Source organism: Pyrus communis, chromosome 16, assembly GCF_041283825.1.
Source record: "Pyrus communis isolate YQ-2024b chromosome 16, ASM4128382v1, whole genome shotgun sequence".
Taxonomy (NCBI): Eukaryota; Viridiplantae; Streptophyta; class Magnoliopsida; order Rosales; family Rosaceae; genus Pyrus; species Pyrus communis.
Window position 1 is genome coordinate 8,505,907 of NC_142580.1, and position 21,712 is coordinate 8,527,618.

General features: G+C 40.1%; 6 protein-coding genes across 6 annotated transcripts; 4 read left to right on the forward strand and 2 right to left on the reverse strand.

Moving 5' to 3' along the window:
- The first annotated feature begins 43 nt into the window (after positions 1-43).
- Positions 44-1,288, forward strand: LOC137731042 (uncharacterized). The gene has a single exon (XM_068470097.2). It carries the CDS (start codon positions 239-241, stop codon positions 959-961), a length of 723 nt encoding a protein of 240 aa, XP_068326198.1. The 5' UTR covers positions 44-238; the 3' UTR covers positions 962-1,288.
- Positions 1,289-2,708: 1,420 nt separating this feature from the next.
- Positions 2,709-4,830, reverse strand: LOC137733008 (putative pectinesterase/pectinesterase inhibitor 28). The gene is made up of 2 exons (XM_068472235.2): positions 3,750-4,830; positions 2,709-3,628 (listed from the first exon to the last, which is right to left on the reverse strand). Exons 1-2 carry the CDS (start codon positions 4,756-4,758, stop codon positions 2,934-2,936), a joined length of 1,704 nt encoding a protein of 567 aa, XP_068328336.1. The 5' UTR covers positions 4,759-4,830; the 3' UTR covers positions 2,709-2,933.
- Positions 4,831-5,922: 1,092 nt separating this feature from the next.
- LOC137730741 (pentatricopeptide repeat-containing protein At5g66520-like) lies at positions 5,923-8,083 on the forward strand. Its single transcript, XM_068469700.2, has one exon. The coding sequence runs from the start codon at positions 6,050-6,052 to the stop codon at positions 7,931-7,933; it is 1,884 nt and encodes a 627-aa protein (XP_068325801.1). The 5' UTR covers positions 5,923-6,049; the 3' UTR covers positions 7,934-8,083.
- A 1,096-nt stretch (positions 8,084-9,179) lies between these two features.
- Positions 9,180-13,765, forward strand: LOC137730740 (uncharacterized). Its single transcript, XM_068469698.2, has 7 exons — positions 9,180-9,474; positions 10,196-11,695; positions 11,784-12,470; positions 12,549-12,632; positions 12,738-12,813; positions 12,936-13,252; positions 13,385-13,765. Exons 2-7 carry the CDS (start codon positions 10,385-10,387, stop codon positions 13,625-13,627), a joined length of 2,718 nt encoding a protein of 905 aa, XP_068325799.1. The 5' UTR covers positions 9,180-9,474; positions 10,196-10,384; the 3' UTR covers positions 13,628-13,765.
- Positions 13,766-14,281: 516 nt separating this feature from the next.
- On the forward strand, positions 14,282-16,659 carry LOC137732622 (rRNA-processing protein fcf2). The gene is made up of 6 exons (XM_088687346.1): positions 14,282-14,420; positions 14,505-14,777; positions 14,900-14,960; positions 15,643-15,711; positions 15,807-15,922; positions 16,284-16,659. Exons 2-6 carry the CDS (start codon positions 14,545-14,547, stop codon positions 16,390-16,392), a joined length of 588 nt encoding a protein of 195 aa, XP_088543472.1. The 5' UTR covers positions 14,282-14,420; positions 14,505-14,544; the 3' UTR covers positions 16,393-16,659.
- A 231-nt stretch (positions 16,660-16,890) lies between these two features.
- Positions 16,891-20,182, reverse strand: LOC137730742 (pyruvate dehydrogenase (acetyl-transferring) kinase, mitochondrial). Its single transcript, XM_068469701.2, has 6 exons — positions 19,578-20,182; positions 18,641-18,890; positions 18,365-18,545; positions 18,034-18,181; positions 17,715-17,928; positions 16,891-17,081 (listed from the first exon to the last, which is right to left on the reverse strand). The coding sequence occupies exons 1-6, from the start codon at positions 19,824-19,826 to the stop codon at positions 17,023-17,025; spliced, it is 1,101 nt and encodes a 366-aa protein (XP_068325802.1). The 5' UTR covers positions 19,827-20,182; the 3' UTR covers positions 16,891-17,022.
- Between the last annotated feature and the right edge of the window lie 1,530 nt (positions 20,183-21,712).

Here is a 21,712-nt window from a genome sequence, read left to right on the forward strand (position 1 = left end):
TTGGCGTTTTGCCAAAATTTGCATTCAATTCAAACGCAAACCGTCAAGCGTCAAACGCTCGTAGACTTGTCAAACACTCGACTACGAACAATCTCCTCACCACCAAAACCTAATTCGCACCCCCAGAAAACCCTAAAATCCACCTCCTCTCTTCCCTCTTCCTCTTCCTCTAACCCTAGGGTTACCGTTAACCAAAAATCGAGTCCAATCCAATCCCCCACCCGCAAATGCGAGTCCAATGGCAATGAGGCGAGACGAACCCGAACTTGAGAGGCGACTCTGCGGCGTCTGCGGCTCCTCCGAACGGTGGTTCCTCCACTACATCCGCCACAAAGGGGCGTTTCAGAGGCTCTGCACCAACTGCGTCCTCCAAAACTACCGAGGCCTCTACTGCCCTCTCTGTCTCGACTACTTGGACCAACCCCTACCGGCAAGTGACCGGGTCATGTGCGTCAAGTGCCCTTCCGTTTCTCACCCCGCCTGCGTCCTCATCGCTAATTCCTCCTTCCATGGCTTCGAGTGCCATACCTGCGCAGAGGGCTACCCCTTCTTCACCCTCAATCGCCCCCAAAACGATGCCAACGACGCCAAAACGGCATGTCTCGTCGACAAGGCCAACGCCAAGGCCCTCGTCGCCGCCGCCAAAATTGCGGCGGCTTCAATGGCGAAAGCCGCCGTCTTGGCCAGGACCGACTCCGAGCGCCGCGTCAGGGAGGCCGTGTTGGCGAAGAAGAAGGCGAGGGAGGCATTGGAGAAACTCAGTTCTCTGGTTAACAAGCAGAAGCAGCAGGATTCGAAGGCTGGAGATGTTGTTTCGGGGCCTGAGAGCCTCAACGGGAAACCGAAATTAGAGAGTTCTGATGGAATTCCAGCGGCGCCCAAGATTGTTAAGGCTGAGGGAAGTAATGGGTTGGTTGGTGATCGATTAAAAATGGGAAATGTTGACGCCATGGAAGAATGATCTCGAATCAAAGGAAGGATTTTGAGCTTGATGAGTTCATGGGTTTCCTTTCAGCTTTTCGGCTTCCGCTTGAGCTGCTACACAGCCTCTGTCAACCTGTGAGTCTCTCTGTTAGTTGCAGTTGGTTCTTTTTCGTAATTTATGCGCGGCGGCCTGGGAACTTTTAGGGAGACATCGTAGATCAGATTGTTGTTGTGTACTCATATTTACTTTTCCATACAGTTTTGTGTAGCTGAATTTCGATGTGGTGACAATTCTCTGTGCCTCTCTGTATCTACATCGTTCTTCCTTTTCATGCTCAGAAATTGCATTTTTCCAATTTCAAAAGCGAAATTTTGTGGTTCATTAAGCTTTACCCAATCCAATTTGTGTGATGACCTTGCTTGCTGTGTGCTAATGTATTGTGTCCGGATTTTCGACGCTTTTTAAGGAGATGCTAGAAAGTTGACATGTTTCTTAGGACTTCAGAACCGGTGTTTCATCAAATTCACTGGCTAAAAATGTGTCCTTTTCTTGTTCCTTACATCCTTGCCGGTTTTGCTGCTTTCTTTCTAATGTTTTGTCTAGCCAAGCTGTTCGTTACGAGTGTCATTTGACATGGTGTGTGTTTTCCCGAAAGACATCAGGTTGTTTTAGGACGTCGGGTTGTTTTCAGAGTAATTCTGCCATGGTTTGAATTGATTCTTCAGAGTCGTTTTGATATCGAAAAATTCTTTTCTTTTTTCTTCTTCATTTTGTTGGTGCTTGCATGAAGCTCAAAAACAAAACCCATTTGTCTTGTAAAAGCTCAAAATTACCTTGTAATTCAGTGTCGTTCCTCTTTGACTTGACCTATTGGTCGTTTTTACGCATCTGATTGTTCGAAATTCAAGTTTATTTAACCTTCTCTCGTATTTGTTGTGCTATAAACTATTTTCTTCCCCAGTTTCCATCGTATTGTATGTTCCTCTGTCATCTGCTCCTCGGAATACCGTGCTCATCTTCCGATCACTTTTCTGTTTCGTGTAGTCGGCCTTCACGGCACCACCAAAACAACGGTACAAGAAATCGAAAAAGAAAATGGTTTTTTTGTTGAGATGTCAAGTTTACTTGCATAAATTTTCGGTCGGGGAAAGGAAATGCATTTCTTCATGCCAATATTTTGAGAAGAAAAAGAAACGAGAAAAGATGCCCATGAATGCGACCGGCTTTTAATTTTGGTGGGGTTTGATGACATACAAATTAAAGGGCAATCATTTTTTACTGAAACGCTTGTACTTTCACACCACATTTTTCGTTTCTTGAACGGACTAGAGTTCTCTCTTCTCTTCTTTCCATCCCTTTTCATCATCTCTTTCGACATTCTCTTATTTTGTCTTTCTCTTACTATAAAAATTTAACATAAAATACTTTGACTCAAACATAAAAGCAACTCACGGTGACGTACCGGCAGGTAAATCTTTTTCGCTTCCAAGGTAAGAGTGAAAATCTCTCTTCCCTTTTGGCTTTCTTTTCACCAAAAGATACAAAGAAAGGGAAACAAACACAATTTACTCTGGTCCGATGGTATTCCTCTTTACTTGTAAGTGAGAGGCTTAGGTTCGAATCTCGTAAACGGCAAATTCGATACCAACTTAGGTCACTAATTGTGTGACTTAGCCGAACTCCCCCTTCTCTTAGTGTAAAATATATCGTTGTACTAAAAAAACACAATGTACTCTGCCTATAGCAGTTGAAAAGGATCATGAAATTTCTTAAGAGTGGGGAAGAAAACTGTAAGAGAGGATTTTACTGTGAGATTAAATTCTATACAAAAGTTAATAAAAAAACTGTTCAAATACATACAGTAAAATGCGAAGAAAAAAAATGCAGAGACAAAAGGGCTTCTTTTCTGCTACCTGTTATCACTAGGTGGGGTGACAATCAACAGCGCCATCCTTCCATCAATTTAAATCAAACAGATGTTAGTTTGAAGTGAGATCTCGTGAGAGAGCTAGGTTTTCAAACCGGCAAAGTATGGTATGCCGGTGGTTTTCAACCACCGATCCGCCAATAGAAATGGACCGGCAGTGAACTGGAGAGCGTCATTTCTGTTAATCACATGATATCCCTTCCATCGCACCCTTTGGTTGGTCGCAGCCCCCGGACCCCGATTCCCATACTCTGCGTAATATAGAGTATCGAGTGCAAAGTTGCCACTCCAGGGTAGCCACCCTGCTGGTTGTATGAAGTCTCCGAGCTCCGACTCCATGATCACCGTCCTTGCATACGTCTTCCATGGCCTGCCTAAGTATGATGGAATCTTGAACCTTAATGGGAACAGAACCTCCTCTGGGACTATTCTGCAGTTCTGGATGACAATGGCGGTGTTTTCCCTCCTGTCCTCTCTTCCCTGAGCCGTCACTGTGTTCTTTTGGTTGTCCATAGGCTTCCTCACTATGATCAAAGAATTTTGGATCAGCGTTGGCGAGTCACCAAAGATGAAGTCAACTGTGCCAGAAATGACACAGTTTCGATAGAATTGGCGATGTGTTTGCGCGTACAATGTGTCTTGGTAGGCGTCCATTCTGCAGTTGAAGAAGGCTGACATCTCCGACTGGACTCGCAGTGCCACAGCCTGATGCTTCTGGGCGCCTGCCGTGTTCTGAAATCCCATCCCCTTTGCTAGAAATCCGTTTCCAATTGCAGCTGTGATTACATTAAAAAAATTATTACAAGCCTTTCTATATTGTAAGTACATATGTCGCGTTATTTAGTGAGCACATTTGGTAACCCTAGTAGTAGCGATAATATCTAACACATGACTCACCGAATGTGGCGGTGTTCTGAGTGGTGATGCCATCGGCAAAGCTTTTACTTCCGGTGACCATGGTGTTCCGGGGTCCGTCTCCATACATGAACACATTGATCTGATTTTTGGTGACAGTAACATACTCATTGTAAACCCCAGCCTTCACATATATGATATATCTTCCTTGAAGCCCCTTTGGATATGCAGCAAGGGCAGCACCAATAGTCTTAAACTGTCCACTCCCGTCCTTCGCCACTACAGCATTAGGTTTAACCCCTCCATTGTCTTGTTTTGCCAACAACCGCCTGTCCGCGGCTGGAAACCAACTAGGGTACTGGCCATGCCCATCGTTTTCTTGCTCGAGAAGTCTCCGCGAGCTGCTCGTTGGCCTTAAGTCTTTGTTCAATGTGATGTTGAAGTTCTCTAAGATTTGTGCAATTGATGAGGCAATTGCCAAGGCATTGCTGGTCAGCTGCGTGGCGTTGAGAAGGCTATCTTTCATGAGCTTTTGGAGCTCCTCCTGAGGAATGCCGTCGAGGCACGATTGTTGGAACGATATCACCGCACTGAACCAATTCCGCAGCTCTTCCTCTCTGCCGTGCATTGTGTGCATGTTGCTATCCCCAACGAACGAAAAAGAGGCTTGGAGATCGGCAATTGCCGATTCCAACAAGTCCTTGCAATCGTCCATCGCCATTTTACCCGTCGAGTTGATCGCTTTGAAGGATTTGGCAATGCTGCTAGAGTTCTCTATCGCAGACTTCACGGTTTTAATTGTGGAATCAATGGCGGCCTGGATGAGGTCTTTGGGCGTAGCGCTATCATTTTTCGCGACGGATCCAAGGCTGTCGATGCATGCTTCTTTGTAATCCGTAGGATCACAAATAGCAGCAACGGCCTTAGAACTTGTGGAAAGTTGGTCCTTGTTACTCTTTTTCGTGCAAACAACAGCTACAAGTCCGATCACTACGCCGACGATAAGGATGATGGAAACTCCTCCTACCACCAGCTTTCCTCTCTTCTCCATGGATTAGGTTTATGACACGCGATTTTCGACGAGAAAAGATCAAAATTTGGGTAATGGGGATGGAGAAGATGAAGCTTTGAAAGCATGGAGATGGAGCTCTTATATGTGCATGCATTGTGGAGTGCCCAAATTTAGGGGGTGACTTTTAAGGCCTCAGGACAAGAATTCTCATGATATGGGATGGTGGTTAAGAGGCAGTTAAATTAGTTGGTCCGGAAGGAGTTCCTGCTTTGTTGGAGGACGTCAATCTTCAGGAGATACCAAAAAATACAAAAATGAGATCACTATCTTACTCCCCCTTTAATATAGCATGCACCATATATTTAGAGGTAGATATATATCCAGTATTAGTTGACCTCCAAGTCAAAATCTACGTATGCGAGACTTTTAGAAGTTGAAACTTCCTCGGGAGAAACACTTGCATGGGTGCACTGATCACGTTATTTGTAGAGTATTTTTCAAAAAATATAGGATACTATATATTTTGATCTCATTTGATCACATGTAGTCTCTATTGTCTCTATTCGTTGTGAGGACTGTTTAACCCTACCAAACATCTTTGCCCTTTTTTCTTGTCTTCGAAGTTTTTCAAATAGTTCCAAAATTAACAATTCCTAAATAGGTTGTCATTGTATAACTTAGCTGAACTCATCTCCCCTTAATGTAAAATATATCATTATACTCAAAAAAACAAAATTCTTGGCATGCTAATATAATTATTCGTTTTATATAAGTGTGATTTAGGTTGGTTAGTCAAAGAAATATATATGTCGTGTTATAATAAATTAGAATTCTTTTTATTGAAATTACCATCCTATAAATAGAAAATAATGCTCATGAGTATTATGTCTACTTGTAGCTAATTCTTTTTTACAAATGATAAGACTAATGGAATTGGATTATATCCGGATTCAAATTGTGGGAATACTCACATTTTAATCATTCATTGTGTATCGTACGATAAAAAATTATTTGATTTTTTTTTATTTAAAATTAAACATACATAGTATCTGACGAAAACTGACCGTACAATATACGATAAACCGTTAGAATATAAGGGTCGCTAGGATCCCTGCAAAGTAGATCCGAAGAAAATTCTCTTTCAGTACTAATGAGTTAAATTATTAATTTTTTTTTTTTCTAGTTAAATTGTTGGTCGTACTTGTGACTAATTTTATGTAGAAAAAGAAAAGCATTTCTGGGCCCCGCAATATCTTATCTCTGAATCTCTGATGCGCACACACAAAGTACAAGGTGCCGACGAGCTAGAACTCGCACACTCCACATACAAATGACTTCGCTGCAAGTCCTTCAACCCACCGGGCCCACCCCACCCTCCCTAAGTTCGCCCAGGACCCACATTTCACCGTTACGCGGCCTGGAATCATGCTCTACCATGGCGGAGCTCAAGCAGTTGCACTCCCAAGTCATCAGGCTCGGCCTCGCCACCGACAACGACGCTATGGGCCGGGTCATCAAGTTCTGCGCCCTCTCCAAAAATGGCGATTTGGGTTATGCCCTCCAGGTGTTCGACGCAATGCCTCAACCGGACGCATTTATTTACAACACCGTAATGAGAGGTTACTTGCAGTGCCAATTGCCGAGAGATTGCATTGTTTTGTACTCGCAGATGTTGCAGGACTTTGTGACTCCAAATAGGTTCACGTTTCCGTCTGTTGTACGAGCTTGTTGCGCTGATGGTGCTGTTGCAGAAGGGAAACAAGTCCATGCCCATGTCGTTAAACTCGGGTTTGGAGATGATGGGTTTTGTCAGAACAATTTGATTCACATGTATGTGAAGTTTCAGTCTTTAGAGGAAGCTAGAAGGGTGTTTGACAAGATGCCCCGGGTGGATGTCGTGTCTTGGACGACTTTGATTACTGGGTACTCCCAGTGGGGCTTTGTCGACGAGGCTTTTGAAATATTTGAGTTGATGCCCGAGAAGAATTCCGTATCTTGGAATGCAATGATTTCCTCTTATGTCCAGAGTGATCGTTTTCATGAGGCGTTTGCTTTGTTTCAAAGAATGCGCGTGGAAAACGTAGAATTGGATAAGTTCATGGCGGCTAGTATGTTATCAGCTTGTACAGGTTTAGGTGCTCTAGAACAAGGGAAGTGGATACATGGATATATTGAGAAAAGTGGGATTGAATTGGACTCAAAACTTGCAACAACTATCATTGACATGTATTGCAAATGTGGCTGCCTGGAGAAGGCTTTTGAAGTTTTCAATGGTTTGCCCCATAAAGGGATTTCTTCATGGAATTGCATGATTGGAGGGCTAGCAATGCACGGGAAAGGAGAGGCAGCCGTTGAGCTTTTCGAGCAGATGCAAAGGGACATGGTAGCTCCCGACAACATTACATTTGTTAATGTTCTTAGTGCATGTGCCCACTCGGGGTTAGTAGAAAAGGGGCAGCAGTACTTCCGCAGCATGGTTGAAGTCCACGGTATTGAGCCCAGAACAGAGCATTTTGGCTGCATGGTTGATCTTCTTGGAAGAGCCGGGAGGCTGGAGGAAGCAAGAAAGCTAATAAACGAGATGCCTATGAGCCCCGATGTAGGTGTCTTGGGTGCTCTCCTCGGAGCTTGTAAGATCCATGGAAATGTTGAACTGGGAGACGGAATAGGGAGGAGGGTAATCGAACTGGAACCAGAAAATAGCGGGCGCTATGTGTTGTTAGCCAATCTATACGCAAATGCGGGCAGATGGGACGACGTTGCCAATGTGAGGAGGTTGATGAATGACAGAGGAGTGAAGAAGGTTCCTGGATTTTCCATGATTGAATTGGAAGGCACTGTCAGTGAATTCATTGCCGGTGGAGGGTCTCATCCTCAGACAAAAGAGATATACTCGAAAGTGGATGAAATGTTGAAATGTATAAGATCTGCAGGATATGTTCCGGACACGGAGGGAGTGTTGCATGATCTCGACGAGGAGGAAAGAGAGAACCCTTTATACTACCACAGTGAGAAACTTGCAATTGCATTTGGCCTGTTGAAGACAAAACCCAGGGAAACTCTTCGTATATCGAAGAATTTACGAGTCTGCAAAGACTGCCACCAGGCAAGCAAGCTGATCTCGAAGGTTTTCGACCGCGAAATAATCGTGAGGGATAGAAATCGCTTCCACCATTTTAAAGGGGGAGAGTGTTCTTGTAAAGATTACTGGTAAGTGGGAATGCTATCTGGTTCTCAAGAAAATACATCACAACTTACTTGAGGAAAGATTATATCACAATCTACATAATGTTCATCTTACTGATATACTGATAGAATATACATATATATACACACTGGTGACGTTGTGGTGCATATTCCTTAACATTTTTCAACGATCGAAACCGTTCATATTCTATAACATTATTCGTAGATCATCCTTGCTAAAGAAATTAGACAAATCCCAAATTATTAAAGACATCCAATTGTGGTGAATAAAATAGACACTATTATGACTACTATTTAATCCAACAATCCAATGGTTTCGAACTTAAGTAATTTTTGGTAGATATGATCTTTGAAAGAATACCTAAGAGATGAACAGTTGAATCGTTGAAATATGGTGTATGGTAGATCGTACAAAAGATCTCTTAAATAAACTTATAGGAATCTCTCAACAAAAGGGGACTGATATACACATACCCCGTATAAATTGCAGATTTTATTTCATTGTATATGTTATCAACTTTTAAGGCAATTTGTGCATTCAGATTTGAATTATGTGAAATGCTCTCTCTTAGTAAAGCTCTTGGTGAATTTGATAGATTATGATCCCACATACAATTTTTCCTCTTCCATTTATGATTTCCTCGATTCATGGCCTGTTTATTCTTATTAAGTAAACACAAGGGTAGACTCATTCACTGGTAAGAGCTGCCCACATATCTCGAAAAATGCCCCTCCCGACCGAAATTTTGTCTATTTAACCGCTCGGCGAGGTATGGTGACGCATAACTGCAAATCTCTATTACTTCTCTATACCAACAATCATTTTTGGTTTATTCTTCCGTTTCACTCAAATTTCTCTATTTTTAACTTTATTCTTTAATCCCTCTGACGCCTTTGCAGCAATCAAAAAATATTCATGAATCCTCCACTCTAAACGTATCATAAAATCAAACAAATTTCCCACTTAATTGTCTCATTAGTTTAATCAAATTTTCTGTTTTTAACCACACAAATTTTGTTTGCAATTAAAGTAAAAATTGGATTTGAATGTAAAAGCACGCAACGTGTCATTATAAAGCCTGATTAAGCAAAAGAACAATTAACTGCCGCAAAAGACCTTTAGCCACGATGGAACGAATAATTATGCACTCACTTAGTCAAACTCAACACTCACTTATTGAACTTTTAAAGTTTTAAAAGAAAATAAAAGGTATCAATTATTTAACCTTCTTTTTTTCTTTTTCTTTTTTCTCAAATCAATTATTTGGATTAAATAGTGAAACATAAAATACAGAATTAATATGTTTACCATAAAGAACAGAAACCCTAAAAATCGGCGGGTCGAGCAATCGAGTCGAACCTATTCCACTCGCGACTCACGATTCCGAACGATCCCGGATCGTTCTTCCTCCTTCCCCCCAATTTTTAATTTTTCCCACCAATCCGGCCCTCAAAAACCCTAGCTTTCCCTCAACCTTCCCCCCTTTCTTACGTATCAATCATCCCCAAATCCGAAAGCTTCCAGATTTGTCGAAATTTCTGACCAAGGTACGCAAAATTTGAGCAAGATTTTACTTTTCAGAGAAATGCGTATTATATTTTCCTGGTTTATGAAATCAGATTATCCCCTTTTCATATTAATCTGTTAGAAATTGAAACCTTGAATTTTTGGTGTTAGAAAATTTAAGCTGTATTTGTAGGTGCTGATTTATTGTAAATTTGTAACAAAGTTGGTAACTTTTTATGTGGTTTTTGTTTTATGATGATTCTGGTTTGGTCTCAGCTTGCTACCTATGTACAATGTTTTGCTTTCTGAACCCTGATAAATTGCTACAGTTGTTGAGGTTTTTTGTTGTTCCAAGTATTGTTCTGCTGCTTCAAATGCTAAAAAAAAAAAAAACAAATTTACATGAAGTGTTGGATTGGTTGCTTCAGAAGCTTTTTTTTGGAACTTATTCTGTTGAAGTTTTCATTTGAACAGTTGAGTGAAATTTTAACACCACCTGTTATACGTTTGTAAAACCCCAAATTCTTTTGATTGCTAGGTCAAGAGTTCCATTAGTAACAAGTTTATTTCTGATTTTGTACTGATGTAGCAAGCACTTTCAGAATCGTAACAGCTATGTTTTGATGTTATCCGTCTTTACTATCTTCATACTCAATCTCATGTATTTCTCGTTTGTGCTCGCTATGCTTTCGCATTGACCTATATGTTGCCCTTAAGCTAATCAACGAGTATATAACTTTATTTTTCATACATCTGCTGCAGATTCCTATTTACTTTTGCTTGACTCTCACTGTGGTAAACACCAACATCCTCTTTTACGAGTGTCATTGGACCATACAACATCACATGATCAAAGATGTTGACTTGTGTTAGTGTCGAGAATACAGTGAGTGAATCAGATAAGGGTAGTTTCTTGAATAAATTCTTAAATGGATTGAATTGGTAGCTACAATGCGCTCCTGTGGGCTTGTTGACCCTGGATGGGACCATGGTGTTGCTCAAGATGAGAGGAAGAAAAAGGTTAAATGCAATTACTGTGGAAAAATAGTTAGTGGTGGAATATACAGATTGAAGCAACATTTAGCCCGAGTTTCTGGAGAAGTTACTTATTGTGATAAAGCTCCGGACAATGTATACTTGAGTATGAAAGCAAATATGGAAGGAAGTCGTTCTCATAAGAAACCTAGGCTTTCCGATGATATTGGCCAAGCATATTTGAATTTTCAATCTAATGATGAAGAAGATGTGCATGTTGGCTATAGAAGCAAAGGAAAACAATTGGTGGGTGAGAGGAATTTAGCTATGAAATTGACTCCTCTTCGGTCGTTAGGGTATGTTGACCCTGGGTGGGAACACGGCGTTGCTCAGGATGAGAAAAAGAAAAAGGTGAAATGCAATTATTGCGAGAAAATAGTTAGTGGTGGTATCAATCGGTTTAAACAACATTTAGCTAGAATTCCTGGAGAAGTAGCACCTTGTAAACATGTTCCTGACAATGTCTATGTTAAAATAAAAGAGAATATGAAATGGCATCGTACTGGAAGGAGACAGAGACAACCAGATTCCAAGGACACGTCAAATTTTGATCCTCTGTCAGATAATGAAGACCAAGACGATGACCAAATGGAAGCTGTTCTGCCACATATGAGCCAGGAAAGATTGATCGATGGTGATAGGAGATTGGGGCAAAATGTGAGAAATACATTCTTGTCGCTGCCCAGTACTGGTTCTGAACCATTATTTAAAAGATCAAGGCTCGATTCCCTGTTCGTGACAGCTTCTAAGAGTTTGCCACCACAATCTTACAAGCAAGGAAGGGTCAGAACAATGTCAAATAAAATTTCCCACAAGGAAGTTATTTCTGGAATTTGCAAATTCTTTTACCATGCAGGAGTTCCTCAACAAGCAGCAGACTCCTTATACTTTCATAAGATGCTGGAATTGGTTGGCCAATATGGGCAGGGTTTGGTAGCACCTCCAAGTCAATTAATATCTGGTCGGTTTCTACAAGAGGAAATTGCAACCATTAGAAACTACCTGGCTGAGTATAAGGCATCTTGGGCAACCACTGGCTGTTCTATCATGGCTGACAGTTGGAGAGACACAGAGGGTAGAATATTGATAAACATTTTGGCTTCCGGTCCAAATGGTGTGTACTTTGTTTCTTCAGTTGATGCCACTGAAATAGTTGAAGATGCTTTGAATTTGTTTATGTTGCTGGACAAAGTCGTTGAAGAGATGGGGGAGGAAAACGTAGTTCAGGTATTTGATTTTATTTGTTTCTCATGTAGTTGCTCATCTCAAACTGTGATCCGCTAGCTACTAACTTTGTTTTGCGTCTAATCCCCAGGTAATCACTCCAAATACTCCTAGTTATAAAGCTGCTGGAAAGATGCTTGAGGAGAAGAGAAAGAATTTATTCTGGACCCCATGTGCCACCAGCTGTATCGATCAAATGCTTGAAGATTTTTTGAGGATAAGATGTGTAGCGGAGTGCATGGAGACAGGCCAAAAAGTTACGAAGCTCATTTACAACCATGTTTGGTTGTTAAATTTTATGAAGAGTGATTTTACACAGGGGAAGGAACTTTTGAGACCATCTATTACCCGGTTTGCTTCTAGCTTTGCTACCTTACAAAGCTTGTTGGACCACAAGACTGGTCTTAAAAGAATGTTTCAATCAAACAAATGGATTTCATCACAGTGCTCCAAATCATTTGAGGGAAAACAGGTGGAAAATATCGTCTTAAATGCTGCATTTTGGAAGAAGTTACAGTTTGTTAGGAATTCAGTGAACCCGATAATGCAAATTCTTCAAAAGGTTGAGAGTGGTGACTGCTTGCCAATGTCATCTATATACAATGACATGTGCAGGGCAAAGATTGCAATAAAAGCCATTCATGGTAATAAAGTCCGTAAGTATGAACCATTTTGGAGCGTTATAGAAAGTCATTGGAACTCGCTGTTCTACCACCCCGTATATGTAGCTGCTTACTACTTAAATCCATCATACAGATATCGACCTGATTTTATGGCGGTAAGAGAAACAATGGTTGTTTGTGTTTTTTATTCATGATGTTAAGTTCTTTCCTAATCCAGATGGTAATTTGTGTAGCATACTGAGGTGATGCGTGGACTTAACGAATGCATTGTTCGGCTGGAGCCAGACCATTCAAATAGGATTTCTGCATCTATGCAGGTAATAGTTTTTTCTTACTGGAATGAATTATTTGGATGCTGAATGGTTTTATATCTTGAGACGACGTCTTATTGTATTCTCCCATTCTGTATCTCAACACCTCAGATTTCTGATTACAATTCTGCTAAAGCTGATTTTGGAACCGAATTGGCAATCAGTACAAGAACAGAGCTTGATCCAGGTATATGCATTAGACTGTCATGCTACACGTTTTAGAGTTCTGGTATATGCATTCCCATGTGTTGAATCTCTGGGCATTATTCCACTTGCTGATACATTTCTCCTTTTCTTGTTTCCTATTAGCTGCATGGTGGCAGCAACATGGGATAAGTTGCTTAGAGCTGCAGCGTATAGCTGTGCGTATATTGAGTCAGACATGCTCTTCTTTTGGGTGTGAGCATAACTGGAGTATATACGATCAATTGTACAGTCTAAGAAGTAATCGTTTAGCTCAAAAAAGATTAAACGAGCTCATCTACGTTCATTACAATTTGCGTCTTAGAGAACAGCAATTACGAAGAAGGCCGGAAAATTCAATCTCCCTCGACAATGTGCTGATAGAACGGTTGCTAGATGACTGGATTGTAGATGCTGCGGAAAATGACTTGCTAGAAAATGAGGTATTTCAAGCTTAGATTCTGTTATTCGGCACAGTGGTTGAGTTATGTGCAAATGACTCTGGAAGCTTGTTCATTAAGTAACAGGAAATTACATTTTGTCTGAAATCAAATTCTTTATCTTTTCTCTGTTAGGAGGTCCTTTGCAACGAAATTGAACAGGTTGATGAATACGAGAATGATCTTGTTGATTACAAATGTGGAATGGCAAATGGAGAGACGAGGAATGGATCCATTGAGCTGGTAACCTTGGCTGATGGAGATGTCAATCCAGCCAATGCTGGTGTTGCCACCGATGATGATGATGATGAGGAGGAGGAGGAGGAGGAGGAGGCGGATGGCGATATGAGCTTTTTCCATATTGACATGAGTGATTAGCAAGATGTAGACCTTCAGCTAACGCAAAAAGTAATGGTGGTGAGGAAGCTCTGCCTTAGTTGTGTGATTATATTCCAGCTTACTTGTTCCGCAAGTTACTTATCTTATTGAAGTAAAACAGGGCGTCCTTACGTGCAATATTCTTCAGCCTTTTTCCTGTAATGTTGCTCATTCAACCGCTTTTTTCATCAGAATTCCAAAGCCATATCAACGCCAAAATCCTAGTGGTAGGATGCCGTATTTCCACTTATGCGTCTCGGATTTGAAACTCCCCACTCCCTTACATTATTTTAATAAAGTGTCAAATCTAAAAATTAGGGTAGTGAGCAATAGCAGTACTTGTGGTGAGTAAAAATAACTCGACATGAAAACAATCCATTGCGAAAAATAAAAAACACATTTAATATCCCTACACACAAAGGGCATAATTGGAAGGATAATTCTAAGTAGACTAATATTGTAGACCAAATTTACAAATTAAATGATTTGTCACAAATAAAAAATAAGCACACTAATCAAATAATTCAATCATTAATTTTTACATGATTTAATTGAAACACACATTGGTCTGTATAGCATTCCTCTAATTGGAAATAGCCTTTCACTGCCCTCTTGGGTTGCTGCATTTAGTCTGGGCCGACCCGTTTGACTGATCACTCAACTCTCTCTCTCCCTTCTCAACTCTTCCTCTCTCCGACGCTGCATCCTCACGAAGCCTGGTTTTTCAGTCTCCCTCCCCTCTCAGCCGCCAAGCTCTCCCTTGTCGGTGAAACAACGCAGCTACCCACCGCCAGTACGTTATCTTCTTCTCTTCTAAAAAATTTTCAAGGAATTAAAGCTGCTTTATGCTATTAGCTTATGGGTGTAATTTCCATAGGTGCTGTTTCGAGTTTCGATTCCGTAAATTGCGTTCTAGTATGGCGGAAACCAAGGCGGCGATTGGGCTCTGGTGGGAGCCAAAGTTGCCGGCTTTTTCATCTACTTTAAAAAATGGAGGTGGGTCTGGCTCCAAACCTCGCCCCGAAGCCAATCCGCTTTGGAAACCCAGCACGCAGCTTGTCGATGGCATCTTCGTTCCGCCGAATGACCTGGTAAAGCGGAACAAATTGGCCAAGAAGCAGATCAAAGATACTGCTGGAACAGCTGGTATGTCATCTGCTCAATTCACTAAGTTTCCTTTTAGTCTTGGGTTTTGTTAGAGTCCCCTATATAATTGGCCGTCGATTGAAACTATATTGTTTTCGGTGTTTGGTAATGTGTTTTCTGATTTAGGTTTGACATGCCTGCACCAACCATGACCCCGGAGTTGCAGAAAGACCTCCAATTACTCAAGGTATGGCAACTTGTGTTTCTGTTATCTTTCATTGGCACAATGTTGTAGTCATGTGCATTCCTTGTTTTCTCGGTTTTGCTCTTGCCTCGGTATGGATTTTACTCATGGTGATCTGTGTTTTTAGAAGTTTTTGTGGTTATAGTTGTTGTTACCATGTTTTTGCATCAACCTTGGAAGTAATAAAGATGGGACAGTCTTTCAACTCCAATCTCAGAGAATGTAATAAAGATGGTACACTTACTTTGGTATGATTCCAAGTCCTTGTCAAATTGGTTTTAATGAAAGTGAACCATCTAGATGCTCGCATAGTCAATAGTAGGTGTTGTTTTTCTTGTCCATCTGGAAACCATATGTTCGTCGAAACATTAAACAAGATGGTAATTCTTTGGAATCTGGAACCCCTTCTGACATTCAGTAATTTTGCATGCTTCCATGATTCCTGTATCATTCAGACCATTTCCATTCTAAAGCGTATCAATTGACATTTAGTTGAATCTAGTGGGATATATGCCTGCTCATGCACCATTTTGCTGGCTTATTGATATAGGGTTTATCCATTTGCAAGGATTACTATAACTATAACTTCTGCTTTTTATTGTTTCGTTTAGCTTTTGGTGTAATCTTATGCTTTCGTTGTTGTTAAAAGGAAGTATAGTTGGCTGATTCAATTTTCTAATTGCAGTTAAGGAATGTTATGGATCCAAAGAGACATTACAAAAAGGGGGATGCACAACCGAACAAGTATTTCCAGGTTAGAATATGGTACCACAATAACATTACAAGAAGCCATTCATAGGATGTATTAGTATATTTGACGAGGTTATCTGCCTTTTGGTTGTTTATCAGGTAGGGACAGTGATAGAGTCCCCATTGGATTTCTTCTCGAGCAGACTGACTAAGAAGGAAAGGAAGGTGTCCCTTGCAGAGGAAGTGCTTTCTGATCGTAACCTTGGGAACTACAGGTAATAAGACAGCCAGAGACATCTACTGTTTTCCAAATTCTGAAACCATATGTTTAAGGATGATTCTTTTGGCATCCGAAAAAGTTAAAACTTACATTTTTTTCTGAAAAAAGGCAGTTCATGGACGATCATGGCACTGTCATGCCTAGTGGAAGACCGCAATGGAACAGTATAAGAAATCTTGACAAAATGTTTTGAAATTTTGTTTATCACTTTAAAGATCTGAGGATAAGTTCAAATGAAAGAAATACAATTAGTGAAGAAAACTTTTTGTTTGTGTGTGAAAAATGATTACTTATGCTTACTTTAACGAGTTTTATTCCTATCATGCCGTTACTTATTTCCTCGGTCCACCTTACAGAAAGCGGAAGGTTCGCGAGATAGAAGAGAAAAACCAGCCTGGTGGAAATGAAAAATGGAAGATAAAAGGGAAAGGATCGTATCAGCGTGCAAGGCAAAGAAGGCACTGATATATCTTCACTTCTTCACTTCACGTCGTTTACCAAATTTTTGAAACGCTGGAGAGATATTGGTTTCTGTTATACAGACAATCAAAGAAAGGTATTATTGATGATTTGTAATTTAATTTAGTGAGAGTTTCTTGAAAGCTTCTGTTACTGCTTGCCTCACTTAGGCGTTAGCCTGTAGCCTCTGGATATGATTTCCACCAGCACGCGGTAGCGGCCATGGTCATTTGCTTAAGGAGGCTTCTGGTTTCCTTTTGATTTTTGCTTCAATTTATTTGTCTCCTTTGGTGGCGGGTGCGCTACTTTTCACGACATGTTTACTTACATGAAATGAAGTTATAAATGTCGGATTGAATAAATCAATCAAAAACTATAAACAAAATCAGATAGGGGTATACGAGATGCTAAAAAGGTTGTGTGTTTATCATTTTCCGACCTGGTGAGGCAAGACCACACAGAAGATACAGAAGAATGACTGCCAACTTCTATTAGAAAAAAAAATAAAAAATTGACAGCAATTTTATCCATTGACAATAAACGTGTATACATGGCACTTCTTACTTGCAACACTCCCAGAATTAATTTAAGAATTCAACTGTATCGTAGTCATCAACGTTGAAACACAAGATCACATCATGGCAATGGCTCCTGAGAATCTCCCAAGCGAGACAGATGCAGATACGCGTCGGTCCCTGTACATACATGACGGCTATACGTGAGAAGATATCGGCGGATGAAGTGAAAGAAAATGACAGGTGATGTTAAAGAGAGATCAAGATGCACGTGTTTTTTCAGTTAAAATTTGAAATTATAGAAAACGGTGTAAGCGAAGTGTATAAGAACTAACCCTTCGACTCTCAGAAGGGGAAGTCCTCCACAATCATGTACAAGTATTCTAAACACAACGGGCTTGGAAAATGTGGATGAAGCGCAGTGCAAATGAGGCAAAAAGACGAAGACAGCCGACTCTAACGAGGTAAGTGAAAACAATAAGATGATGAACTAATGACATCGACGGTCTTTAGCCCTTGCAAACAAATTGTAAGACTTCGATTGTGAAGCCTTGCTAATAATGTGTAATATTCTGAATGCAACAATGTGGATCACTTGTACAATTTTCGGTGCGTGAAACGTGCTGATGACTAGGCATTGACATGGACAAGTATTGTGTTTAATTACAATAGCTTACGGCTATTGTCAGAATATACCCCTTTTTCATAACTCATACGAAGAAACAAAGGTACAACAAACAGTATGACTGGTTGCGATGCCCCACTAATTGTGTGCAACTAAATGGAACATGTAGGAGAACTCAGACAACTTACCATATCCTTCCATAGAGATCATTTGTAAATCCCCTCCAAAGTACATAGCATACAAGCGGCTAATAGGAAGCCCATATCCATATCCAGCCATTGTAACTGCATCAGCGTCCGAAAGATCTGAATGCTCATCCAAAGGGTTACTTGCAGTGCTGTAAAGATACGTAAAAATCTTGGGGAGACCACTTCTTGGTATGCCACCCCCCTCATCCGAGACCTATTAAGTCAGCCGTACCAATTTGATAAGCACTTCATTGACAAGCATTTCACAAAAATTGGTTTAATAAACAAATGAAATTCTCTGAATCAAACAAAATAATACCTTGATAGTGACATCCTCAATTCCATCAGCCACTATTATTCTAACAGGAGGTGCAACTTTATCGGAGTCCATGAAACGCTCTTGGACAGCACGTAAGGAGTTCTTAACCAACTCAAAGACCATAGTATGCAAGTGTGTTGGAACATACCTGTTATGAAAACAAACAGGACTTTTTTTGTCTGATAATAATATATCACTAGCCACCACTATTGGGTTCAAAGTAAAGAGTCACATAGATATCAGGATAGTATAAAGAACAATATACTTGTGGAAACGTAAAACCGATTCAATTAGAAGCAGACCCAATTGAGTGAGAACAAAATATACTTACGGGAATGTAAAATCGGGATCCCCATAGATAGTAACATTAGGTGCGCTGCCATACTCACGTAGGCAGATTGAGCGGGCATCCTCAGTGGCATTTTGTGCTACCTCCATGGGAGATGTCTTTGTATCGATATAACCCACGCAATGAGGAGGGGGATTGGGATTGTGCAACTCAACATGCTGGCCTGAGTTTTAGAGATGTTAGAACCCGCTGAAAGAAAAGTAACATAACTTGCAAAGCTAGCCAGCTAAAAAAATCACAGTAAGAAGGCAATCTGACCAATAAGCATGCGAATCCCAATTCTTGACAAGTAGAAGCGATCCAAAAATTGGTGAATCTCATCAAGACCGTCATGTAGAATCTTCTCTTTCTTCAACTGCTGAACACCCAAAGCCATCATCGGGACAACATTGTTGTGTCTCACCTTAATCGCCTTAATCATTTGTGTAAAATCCTTCTCATCTTTAGCATCCTTGATATCAGGAAAGGTTCTAAGATCACGGAAGGAATCCAAATACCAGTCCCTTACCTGAAAACAAAATAAAGCAAAATTACATCCTTGTAATATCTGATTCTTAAACACTTGCATTTAAAATATAGTTCCGGCATAGTTCACCGTCCAAAATTTAAAAGGCTAAAAAACAAGGGCTCATATGAACTAATATTATAGCAGGCTGCAACAAGAACAATCAACCGCAAGCAATTTGCTCGCGGTTACTCTGAACATTGATGTTGCAGACAACTCGAAAATCGCATAGACCTACTAGCAAAGTTTTTCACATTGTCCTCACTAAGTAACTTACCTTGGTCAGTGGAAAAAAATTTAACTTACATAGTCCGAGAACAAAACTCCACATATTCATAAACAAAGTAGTCAATGAATATTCTACAAAAACCCACACAGCAATTTGCAGAAAGATCCCTCCTTCACATTCTATATGCAGTAAACTAAAACTTTAAACCCAGTTACCAGACCACATTCTGATAATTAAAAATAAAATTGATTTAAAAATTAACTTAAAGTGGATATGTAGCCCAACTTTTCACAACCCTTTTATGGTACATTCAAATAAATAATAAATATAACAATTAATACAGATTTTAACCCTTTATTCTGTTCCACAAACTAACTAAAACCCAAATCCCATTTCTCACAATTCGATTCCAAGAGCAAAAAAAATGCATAATTTAACAAAAACAAATAAAAAGAAAGCACCTTCAAGACGGCAGGTTTCTCAGACAAGCCGTAAGGGAGGCTCTCGAGCTCAGTCGCCCGCCTGGCAATCCGAATGGGGAGCTCCTTGTGCAGAAACTGCGCCGAGATTATGAAATTTCGCTGCGTGGGCCGGGACCCGAAGTCCATCATGTACCTGAGGCTCACCCCCGTCTGCTTCATACAGCCCCATCTCTGCACCTCGTCGATCAAGCTCTTTGAGAACGACTCGCACGCCTTCTTAACCGCCATGGCTCCGTCGCCGAGCCCAGAAGCGAGTACGACCTTGCAGACCCGCAACCACCCGCATGCAACCCTGTGTTCCCACTCTCACAATGCGACACTGACATAGAAGATTTCACACGCAGCCAAAAGCGAAGCCCCGTAAATTTTGTCGTGAATTACAAGGAGCTCAGTCCACACATGGGGAATTTATAAAGACGATAAGTTGGGTGTCTTGAGATTTTTGGAACCCTAGGGTTAGAATTTAACCAGAGGAATCGATTCCCCCATCGAGGGCAGATTCTTTTCTTTTCTTTTTTTTTTCTTTTTTTTTTTCCGTTTCGGGGGCCTGGTTTTTGGATTCTCTCTTGTTTTTTTTGGTATCCACGGGTGCCGGTGCGGCTGTAAGCCTGTGAGGGCCAGCCGGATTTTGGACTGGCATGCAGGTTTTTTGACACGTGGATTCGAGCCCTCATCCCAACTCTGTGGCAGTGGGCATGCTGGAGAAATTATTTTGTAATTGAAACATTAATGGTACATGTCTTTTTATATTTGTACAGTAACATATGATGTACCATCCTGTGTATCGGTTATATTGAAAAATTTCTCACAATGTTGTCCCCAATTCTATATCTTCATCGAGTCTTTTTTCTTGTCTTGTGAAGTTTAGTTGTGTTACTTTTTTTATATTATACACGATATTACGATTGTAAGTTACATTAATAAAATGGACGGTTTAAATTTGGAAAGCAATAAGTTGAAGGTTCTAACCACCAAATCAATACACCACTTACAAGTTAAGTATATTTTTTAATTTTTTTCCCTCCAGTTTAGCTCGAAAATTCTCCTCATGTTATACATCTTCCTATAAAAGCTTTAAAGTATCAGTGAAAGCTATAGTATTCCTTTCACATAAAGAATAAGATGATAAAAACCGATCTGTTATATTTCTAAGGAATATTAAAAGAAAATTTCATGTGTATGATTTTAGTTGAATAATATTATCACATGACTAATTAGTAAGTCGAGAAATTGCTTATCTTACATGTGAAGTTTCGGTGTTTCATCATTTAGGTTTGTGATAAATTCCTTCATGGGACTTTTTTGGAAAAGATTTCATACTCTATTTATTTTAACTGTTAAATCTTTATTTAAAAATATAAAAAAAATTAATATCTAACTGTTAAAATACATAGGCACTCTCTGGCACCCAAATATTTTTGAGCCATTCATTGGGGCTGAATGGATTGGGTGGAAAAAGTACAGGGCTGTGAGTGGGTCTGTGGGGGGTGGTGGGGGGTCCAATGGTCCTCTTGTATTTGTACCAGGTCCTCTTATATTTGCACCAGGGGCCACGGCTCACTCAAACAAGTAGGAGAGTTATTCAACTTTATAAGAAAAATGTGAAGGGAATTATCTTAAAATGAGATTTTTTAGATTTTCTGTCATCTCGCAGGTTAATGTTAATTTTTTTATCAACATTATAAAATATTATGCAAAAAACATGAAATGGTAGAGAGTTTATGAAGAGTCTTTTTTTTTTTTTTTTTTTTTTTTTTTTAAAAGCTGCTTATACTTTTGGTGGAGTCCGGACTCTCGTAAGATCCTCTTTGTGAGGATTACGGAGATCCTTGAATCGTGTCCGTTCATCGTACATCGTCCGGTTAGAAATCATTTTAAATATTTTTATTTAAAAATAAACATAAACAATACTTGATAAAAATAGACCGCACGATGTACGATGAATAAACAAGATTTAATGATCCCCATGATTTTCACCAAAAAGATCCGGAGAGGATCATGTTGGCTTTTGGTGTTGATTTTATGCTTATATCGTACAAATTTTGATGGTTATTTGCTTTAGATACTACCCTTTAACGGAGAATATCCTTATACAAAAGTAAAAAAAATAAAAA